This window comes from Mustela putorius, unplaced genomic scaffold, assembly GCF_011764305.1.
Source record: "Mustela putorius furo isolate JIRA1106 unplaced genomic scaffold, ASM1176430v1.1 tig00000275_pilon_pilon_pilon, whole genome shotgun sequence".
Lineage (NCBI taxonomy): Eukaryota > Metazoa > Chordata > Mammalia > Carnivora > Mustelidae > Mustela > Mustela putorius.
This window is the reverse complement of record NW_025421341.1, coordinates 23,108,184-23,117,693: the sequence shown is the minus strand read 5'-3', so window position 1 is coordinate 23,117,693 and position 9,510 is coordinate 23,108,184. Positions and strand designations below refer to the sequence as shown.

Below are 9,510 nucleotides of genomic sequence, written 5' to 3'. Positions count from 1 at the left end.
CGCCCTCGAAGCCGAGAATTGGCCGTCGTGTCTCCACCCCCCGTGCTCATTGGCCAGACTGACTGCGGGTGACAGTGAGTGGCAGGCGGCGGGCCTAGGGCTCCGGGTCCGGACGAACCCAGCGGAGCCGACCGAGCCCCTGGAGTCGCTCGGGTCACGGTTCCTGAGGTGAAACGCGAGATCGGTTACTGAACTCCCAAGGCCCGGGCCGGACCTGACGGGGGGGTTGCCCGCGGAGCCTTAAGTGAGCTCACGGCGAGTAACGGGGGACAGGGGCGCCGCGGGAGGGGCGAAGGCGCGCAGCCGGAATGTTTTGATGGCGGGGGCGCGCGGGCGGGGGCGCGCGCGGGCGGCGGGGCCGCGCGCGAGGTTGTCCGCTGTTGGGAGCCGAGCCTTTGGCCTGGTGCCGGGCGACCCTGGGGCGCTCTGGGCTCGGGTCCTGGCGGCTGGGTGTGGGGAGGCAACCCAGCCCACCTGGACGATCCGCTGTCGGACTGGCTCGATTCTTCCACCATCCGCAGGAACCCCTGAGCCCAGGCCCGGCCAGCCAGGGCTCCATGAGCCTGGGTCCACACTGACCCGGTGAGTGTTGAGTTCCCCGAGGGCTTGGTCAGCTCCTTTGGACCCAGGGCTCTCACTAACCCAGGGGGTCCCACTGGGATCCGGCTGGGTCGTGTTCCACGGCCCGAGAGTCTGCACCGACTGGGTGAGTGCTGTCTAGACATGCTTGGCTCTGGGGACCTAGGGACCCCACAGTTCACCCAGGATCTGGGTCTCCACTGACCCAGTCAGGATTTCCCATCCAGCTATGCCTGCCTTTAGTGCTAGGAAAGCAGGGGAAGACGTTGACCAGAAAGGTCCTTTTCAGGAAAGACTTTTCTTGGGTTTTGGATTTGGGGCTTTGAGGACCCTGAGAGGCCTAATTTCAGAGGCTGAGGAGGGGCATTGGAAGAACAGTCCAGAGGAGCTGCCTGACCTCGGGCCTGTACTGACTCAGTCTTGACAGGCTCAGCAAGCCACTTCTTGGGATTCTGGGGTTGGATGAGTGGCCTACGTATAGTAAACCCGAGGAAGGACACCTCGCCCAGTGCCTCTTCCCCCAACAGCTCCCTGCCCCATGCTTGGCCTCCTCTCACTGGAGGCTGGGTTGATAGGAGGGCTGGATTTCTTTCTCTCCCCACTCCCCTCTCTCTGGGGCCTGACACCTTCTCCTCCAGCAGCTGCGGAGCCTGGGCATCAAGGGCTGGAGTGGAGCAGACGCTGTCCATGGAGCTGGTAGGGCCATGTGCTTATCTCAAACCTTTGTTTACAAAGTGCTTCCGGACTGCTAGTCTCTTGGGAGACCTGGGTTTCTCCAGGAAGGAGAGGGAAGTCCCCTTAACTCCACTGCATAGAAGATGAAACAGCCCTCCCTGCCCCCCCCCCCCAAAGCAGCAGAATCTTGCTTTAGTCCAGCCAGACCTCAGTAGACAACTCAGGAAAGGCTCTGGGAAGGCCTGAGCTCCCGGACCCTGAGCTTACTGCTCTCCTTTGGTAACTACTCTTCTGCCTTTGAGCCGAGAAGACCGGGAGTAGAGACCAAGGCCAGGGATTCTTTCTCACTCTTTGTGGTCTACTAGGCAGGGCAGCAGACAAGCAGCCCCTGGGTCTGAACTGGATCTCTTCATCATTACTGGCAGGTGGACAGAGTGGACAGGGGGCGGTGGTGATGGCGCAGTTTGACACTGAATACCAGCGCCTTGAGGCCTCCTACAGTGATTCACCCCCTGGGGAGGAGGACCTACTGGTGCACGTCCCTGAGGGGAGTAAATGTGAGTTCTCTGACCCCACAGCGCAGCCGGGGGGCGGGGGGTGGCCTGGGGAGAGAGCCGGTGGAGGAGCGCTGAGGAAGCAAGGGGCTCTGGTTCCTTCAGGGCTCTGACATCTCTGCTCCTGTATCCACAGCACCCTGGCACCACATCGAAAACCTTGACCTCTTCTTCTCTCGAATATCCTTTGTGTCTCTGCGTTGAAGCTCTGGGACCCTTAGCCCCTCTCTAAGCCAGGGCCTGGATGGGAAGTTGGGGTGGGTTTGATTCTAATCCCCGGAAGGGAGATGGAACTTTTAAGGTTGAAAGAGGCTGGGAAAATAATGATCATTATGGATAATGATAACCCTGCGTTTCCCAAGAGCTACGTGCCTTTCACTTGGTGGTGTCAGTTCATAAGGACCTTCTCTAAAGGAGATCTTTCTTTTTGATGGGACGCTAATAACTATAATAATTAATATCTTTTGATTTAATCTGTGTCAGCTCTGTGTTAAATACTTTACACCCATTATCTGATACCTAATAATCCTATGAGACAGGTGCTGTTTTTCCAAAGTATTACTGCAGACAAAAGTTGAGAGAGATTAAGTAAATTTGGCCAAAGGCTAGAAAGTCACAGAGCCAGGAGTTAAGTTCAGGCACATGAGCCCCAAATTGCTGTCTCTATCAGCCACATTTTTCTTGACAATTACACGTTTATAATCTACACCAGAAGAATGGCTTCACTTGCATGCTCATCGGGGAGATCTTTGAGCTCATGTAAGTCTAAGAAGGGATGGTGATGTGGGAAAGGACTGCATCTCAGTCTTTCCTTTTCTTTAGCTCAGCCCTGGCACCTGCAGGTGCAGCTCAGTTCCTGACTTGAAACCCTACAGACTAATTTTAGAGTTCAGGGACTAGGTGTGGCACCAAAATTTATAGTCTCATTTTTTCTTCTTCTTCTTTTTTTAATCTTCCAAATCCTCTCTCCTCCACGAGGAGAACTCAAGACTTAATTATTTCGTCAGAGCTCGGATGGAATGGGCGTGGTTCAGTCAGGAGGTCTTAGACTTGTCGGCCACTTAAGAAAAGTGTGTGTTTGGGGCACCTGGGTGGCCCAGTGGGTTAAGCCTCTGCCTTGCGCTCAGGTCATGATCTCAGGGTCCTGGGATTGAGCCCCACATCGGGCTCTCTGCTCAGTGGGGAGCCTGCTTCCCCCTCTCTCTACCTTCCTCTCTGCCTACTTGTGATCTCTCTCTCTGTCAAATAAATAAATAAAATCTTAAAAAAAAAAAAAAAAGGAAAGAAAAGTGTGTGTTGTGTTCTGCCTTAGTTACACCTAGGAAGGCAGAACAAAATGCTTTCTAAAAAGAAAAACCCATATGGCCTTGCCAAAGAGGATGTGATTGGGAAACCCTCCTTCAATCAGAAAAGACTGTAAATCCCCTTAAGGCTTCTAAATACTATCTCAAAAGGAAATCAAGGATTGGGTAGCAGAGACCATAATCACAAGATCTTTGCGTGAGTCTAGTAAGTGGTGGCAGAGATTACTAAGCGGGAAGGAAAGCAGGTTAATTGTGTGACGCCCAAGGCTAAGAGCAAAAAGCAGGAGCTGGTTTGGACCGAAGACAGTTCCGGGGGCTGAGCCTCAGAGAGAGCCCACTGGGAGTTTTCCAGCCCCTGCTGGTCCCCAAAGGCTGCTCTCTAATCTTGTTCTGCTGCTTCCAGACTCTTACCTTTTCCCACACTATCTCACTGGTGCCTCTCTGACTCTTGGACCCTCGTCCCAATCCCCCAGGCAGTTCCTCTTTGTGGTTGCCTTCACCACCTTCCTGGTCAGCTGCGTGGACTACGACATCCTCTTTGCCAACAAGATGGTGAACCATAGTCTTCACCCGACCGAGCCCGTCAAGGTCACTCTGCCAGACGCCTTTTTGCCCGCCCAGGTCTGTAGTGCCAGGTAAGGGCCTCAGAGGACCTCAGAGCCAGAGTTCCACCAACAGGTGGGGAATGGAGCGGAGTGGGAGGCACATTCTTTCGAACACAGACTCGGCCTCGGTCTCGCCATCCTTCGGGATAGCATCCTGTCTGCCAAGACTCCTTAGGGGCCACTCCTCGTCCCCTTCCTTTCCCCAACAGGATTCAGGAAAATGGCTCCCTCATCACCATCCTGGTCATCGCGGGTGTGTTCTGGATCCATCGGCTTATCAAGTTCATCTACAACATTTGCTGCTACTGGGAGATCCACTCCTTCTACCTACACGCTCTGCGTATCCCCATGGTGAGACTGGGAAGTGGGGCTGTTCGCGCTGCAGCCCAAGGTGCCCTTAGCGGCTGGGGCCAAGTGGGGCGGATCGCTGGGCCTTGGGCATCCCCCTCATGGCCTGGTGGGTCCCGGAGCCTCTGCTTAAAGGCTCTCCCCAGCTCCACACAGGGTCTCACAGCTACTGCGGGGTGAGGAGGAGGAGTCCTGGGCCACAAGCCCACCTTCCCTGGCGGCCCTCTCTCCCACCCCGCAGTCCGCCCTCCCCTACTGCACGTGGCAGGAAGTACAGGCACGCATCGTACAGACTCAGAAGGAGCACCAGATCTGCATCCACAAGCGCGAGCTGACCGAGCTGGACATCTACCACCGCATCCTCCGTTTCCAGAACTACATGGTTGCCCTGGTGAACAAGTCCCTCCTGCCTCTGCGCTTCCGCCTGCCAGGCCTGGGGGAGGCTGTCTTCTTCACACGCGGCCTCAAGTACAACTTCGAGCTGATCCTCTTCTGGGGCCCTGGCTCTCTGTTTCTCAATGAATGGAGCCTCAAGGCTGAGTACAAACGTGGGGGACAGCGGCTGGAGTTGGCCCAGCGCCTCAGCAACCGCATCCTGTGGATCGGCATTGCCAACTTCCTGCTGTGCCCCCTTATCCTCATCTGGCAGATCCTCTACGCCTTCTTCAGCTACGCCGAGGTGCTGAAGCGGGAGCCCGGGGCCCTCGGGGCGCGCTGCTGGTCCCTCTATGGCCGCTGCTACCTCCGCCACTTCAACGAGCTGGAGCACGAGCTGCAGTCCCGCCTCAGCCGAGGCTACAAGCCCGCCTCCAAGTACATGAACTGCTTCCTGTCCCCGCTGCTGACGTTGCTGGCCAAGAATGGTGCCTTCTTTGCTGGCTCCATCCTGGCCGTGCTCATTGCCCTCACCATCTACGACGAAGACGTGTTGGCCGTGGAGCATGTCCTCACCACCGTCACACTCCTGGGGGTCACCGTGACCGTGTGCAGGTGCGGCCCAGGGCGGCAGGTGGGGCGTGGGGGGGTGGGAGCAAGCTGACTAGTGGCCCCTGGGAGAGGCGGCCCTCTCACCGTGGCCCCGACTCCCGCAGGTCCTTTATCCCGGACCAGCACATGGTGTTCTGCCCTGAGCAGCTGCTCCGCGTGATCCTCGCGCACATTCACTACATGCCTGACCACTGGCAGGGTAATGCCCACCGCTCGCAGACCCGGGACGAGTTTGCCCAGCTCTTCCAGTACAAGGCAGTGAGTGGAGTTGGGAGTTAGGGCCTGTTAGAGACCGGCTGATAGCTCGCTGGTGAGGGCTGGGATCCCGCCAGCTTTCTTGTGACCGCAGTCCCCTTCCTTCCAGGTGTTCATCTTGGAGGAACTGCTGAGTCCCATCGTCACGCCCCTCATCCTTATCTTCTGCCTGCGCCCACGGGCCCTGGAGATCATAGACTTCTTCCGCAATTTCACCGTGGAGGTTGTCGGTGTTGGGGATACCTGCTCCTTTGCTCAGATGGATGTTCGCCAGCACGGGCATCCCCAGGTACTGGGAGAGGATGGGCGCGGAGGGCCAGAGGCAATGATGGGGCACACCGTGTCCTTGGGCAGACTGCAAAAAAGACACTGCTCTGAGCCAGCGCATCTCGAAAAGGCGGCCCCGTTTCTGGCAGCCAGGCACCAGAGTACACACTGCTTGGGGAACTAGGAGCTTGGGCTGAATTTTAGCCTTCAGCTGGCACCTCTGGCCAAGTTTGCTTGAGAAAGTCACAAACCAAGCAACTCGGCCAGCATGAGGCTGCTCCTGGGGCGGGTGTCTGCCCCAGGGCCCTGGACGAGATGCCGCAGTCCTGCTCACAGTAGCCTCTTCTATACAGTGGCTGTCCGGTGGGCAGACAGAGGCCTCGGTGTACCAGCAAGCTGAGGATGGGAAGACAGAGCTGTCACTCATGCACTTCGCTATCACCAACCCCGGCTGGCAGCCACCACGTGAGAGCACCGCCTTCCTCGGCTTCCTCAAGGAGCAGGTTCAGCGGGACGGAGCAGCTGCCAGCCTCGCCCAAGGGGGTCTGCTTCCTGAAAATGCTCTCTTTACGTCCATCCAGTCTTTACAATCTGAGTCTGAGGTGTGTCCCTGGGGACTGGGAGGTGACGCTAGGCAGAGTGGACTCCCGGTGCTGGGAGTTGAGGACCAGGCCTGGGACGGAAGGGCCTACCCATTTGGTCAGTCTCCTTCTGTCTGTTCAGTCTGTGCCCTGGGGTTCCGACGTCCAGAATACTGAGGAACCCCGTGGCCTCCCTCTTGTCCTGGGAACCCTACCCACCACTTTCTTTCACAGCCACTGAGCCTTATTGCAAATGTGGTAGCTGGCTCATCCTGCCGGGGCCCCCCACTGCCCAGAGACCTGCAGGGCTCCAGGCACAGGGCCGAAGTCGCCTCTGCCCTGCGCTCTTTTTCCCCTCTGCACCCCGGTCAGGTGCCCACAGGCCGAGCTCCAAGCACCATGACAGGCTCTGGGTGAGTAGAGGTGGGCTGCAGTGGGAGGGCATGGCAGTAGTCCCCCAGGAGCCTCTTCGGGGCTCAGAAATGTTGACGGCCACTGTCTGTGTGTGCCGGATGGGACAGGCTGGACGCCAGGACAGCCAGCTCCGGGAGCAGTGTGTGGGAAGGACAGCTGCAGAGCCTGGTACTGTCGGAGTATGCATCCACCGAGATGAGCCTGCACGCTCTCTACATGCACCAGGTGAGCCAGTGGGAAGGGGCAGAGCCCTGGAATCGAGAGGGCCGCCGACAGACAGAGGGGTTTAGGCGTGGAAAAGCAAGATGTGGGTTCAGAACCCTTCTCTGCCATTCCCTTCTCTGATCTGCATTCCCGCATAGACGAGCTTATTGTCATCCGGGGCCTTTATACATTTGTTGTTTCCCTTACCAAGAGTCCACCTCCCTGAGCTAGGCAGATGGCTCCCTCCTTTATTCACGTGTCTGTTCTTACCTCTTCCGGGAGACTATCTGTGGTCATTCTGACCAAAAGAGCCTCCCTTGGCCACCCTCCTGAATCTTCCTGCCTTATTTTTTTCCATAGCATTTATCTGACATATTTGCACTTTTTTCCTTTTTTTATCTTATTGTCTCTAACTCCCTGCCTCCACCCCCCAGCATATAAAGCCATACAGAGGCTGGGACTTTTGTCTGTTTTGTTCACTGCTGTCTTCCCAGCATCTTGAAAGGGCACCTGGCACTTTCTTACATGTGCAGCCAATTCGTAATGGACTCAAATGACTAGGTTCCAGGGATCTGCAGAGAATTTAATCTGTAAGACGTCATATGTGTGGTACACACTGTTAACATAGTTACTCTGGGTCGTTGATTCTCGGTGAGGTGGTGAAAATGGGAACTGGGGGATAGCAAGGTGGGGGGCAGTTGTTTCAGATATCCTATTCCCAACTAATGAGCCCCCCCAATCCCCTACCCCCACTTCTCAGCTCCACAAGCAGCAGGCCCAGGCCGAACCTGAGCGGCACGTGTGGCACCGCCGGGAGAGTGATGAGAGTGGGGAGAGTGCCCCTGAAGAGGGGGGAGAGGGTTCCCGGGCCTCCCAACCTATCCCCCGTTCGGCCAGCTATCCCTGTGCTGCAGCCCGGCCCGGAGCACCTGAAACCACCGCCCTGCAGGGGGGCTTCCAGAGGCGCTACGGGGGTATCACAGGTATCAGTGCAAGTCCGGGAGGGTAGAGAGCCTTCAGGGAAAGGTGGCTTTTTGGGGGGCCTCTTGGGGAGGAAGGAGGTCAGAGCGATCAGGCCCAAAGAGACTGAGCCTCACCTCACCCCAGACAGCCCCAGAACCTTTCTCCACATTTTTGTCTGTGCTCATTCTAAGAGTATGTTTACTTGTGTCTCTAGATCCTGGCACAGTACCCCGGGCTCCCTCTCACTTCTCACGGTTGCCTCTCGGAGGGTGGGCCGAAGATGGGCAGGCAGCCTCCAGGCACCCAGAGCCAGTGCCTGAGGAGGGCTCAGAGGATGAGCTGCCCCCTCAGGTGCACAAGGTAAGGGCTCCAGGACCAGACAATGACTACTACTGGAACTAGTAACTTCCAGGCCAAGATCAAAGCCTCCTGTGAAGGAAGGCAGACCTCTCCTACAGAGATACTGTTGGTCCCCCTCCAAAATACACTCCCCTTTCTTGCCTCACTTTCTCTGAAATCTGAGGCTTGGTTTTCCCTACGCTTTCCTTCCCAGGAATCAAGCTTTCATTTGCCTTTTACGCTTTCCTTCCCAGGAATCAAGCTTTCATTTGCCTTTATCTCTGATAAAGACTTTTTTTGGTAAGCCAATAGCTGAAGATTATCTCCATTGCTAATGCTTTTCTCTCCACAGGTATAGACGAGGCTGAGGAGCGTCCCTATGTCCCAGGATGGCGGCCGCTGATGCCCCGCCATCCCATCCGCCCGCCACGGAGGGCTCCTCTGAGTGTTGCCTGGCTCCACGTGTGTGGTGTTTGTGTGTCTGTGCCTGGCCAAGGGAAATGCCAACGCTGGGCTTTCCACAGCCCCAGGAGAGAAATGGGGGGCCTAGGAACCAAGGCGCACAGGACTCTAGCCTCATCCCCAGGACCCCCCTTGGCTCAGAGTGTGGTGCTAGAAACTGGTCCCCAGCCCAGCCCCAGTACTGCCACCTTTGCACCCACCCCTGCAAGTCTCCAGAGGACTGCCCACCACAGAAGCTGCCAAGCAGGGAGAACCTGTGCCAACTGTGGAGTGGGGAGGTTGGGCCCCAGCCCTCAACCTCTGCAACCTCCCTCCCCGACCCCGAACAGAAGAGCAGCTCGGGCTGTGGCGCTTACCTCACCCCCAGTTCTCTCCCAGTGCTGCAGCCTGCTCGCCTCTCTCCCGCCTCCTGCACAGGACTGGCATGTGTGCCTCTCTCTCCCGTTCTGTTTGCTTTGCTCCCGTTCTGTTCAGCTTTTGCTTTGCATTGGTGCGGAGGCCCTGGCTCCCAGCTCCTCTCATGCTATCTTTTGACACTAAGAAAGGAAGGTTTCTAAACTGGCAGGAGCAGGATGGAAATTCTTTGCTGCCCTCTCCCAACTTTTAGGATGGGCTCCTGGGAGACAGGCCATCCTGGCTCTCATTGCTGCTTAACGTACCCCTTACAGCCTGCACATAGGACGGGCTGGGCTGGTTGTGCCCTTGGCTGTCTACCTCCCAGCAGGAGAGCTCTGGCCTGCCTCCCGCTGTCCCCAACACAGGGACAGGCGTGACAGGAGACTTACGCCCTAGGCTTTGAGCTGCCGCATTGCATGCTGGGATCCAGCTCCTACTTTCCTCTCTACCCCTCGCCCAGGTGTAGTCAGCTGCGAGTGTGGTGAACTGTGCCGCCGAAGCTCACAGCGGAAGGCGTAGGAACTGTGTACAGCTTGATAACCCTTAATAAAAAAAGGGACTTTGACCAGGTCGCGGC

At 57.0% G+C, this 9,510-nt stretch overlaps 1 protein-coding gene across 11 annotated transcripts; it reads left to right on the top strand.

Moving 5' to 3' along the window:
* Nucleotides 1-70: 70 nt before the first annotated feature.
* ATG9A (autophagy related 9A) lies at nucleotides 71-9,498 on the top strand. 11 transcript variants are annotated; one of them, XM_013061584.2, is made up of 17 exons: nucleotides 71-244; nucleotides 522-582; nucleotides 1,221-1,275; nucleotides 1,680-1,811; nucleotides 1,945-1,988; nucleotides 2,503-2,567; nucleotides 3,586-3,747; nucleotides 3,927-4,068; nucleotides 4,307-5,055; nucleotides 5,157-5,310; nucleotides 5,417-5,596; nucleotides 5,928-6,176; nucleotides 6,390-6,568; nucleotides 6,677-6,794; nucleotides 7,534-7,756; nucleotides 7,951-8,096; nucleotides 8,428-9,498. In XM_013061584.2, the coding sequence occupies exons 4-17, from the start codon at nucleotides 1,709-1,711 to the stop codon at nucleotides 8,431-8,433; spliced, it is 2,520 nt and encodes an 839-aa protein (XP_012917038.1). In that variant the 5' UTR covers nucleotides 71-244; nucleotides 522-582; nucleotides 1,221-1,275; nucleotides 1,680-1,708; the 3' UTR covers nucleotides 8,434-9,498. The 11 variants fall into 11 exon arrangements, with proteins under 11 accessions (XP_012917038.1, XP_012917034.1, XP_012917035.1 ...); XM_013061580.2 differs by having other exon boundaries at nucleotides 1,218-1,275; XM_013061581.2 differs by lacking the exon at nucleotides 522-582.
* Nucleotides 9,499-9,510: the final 12 nt, after the last annotated feature.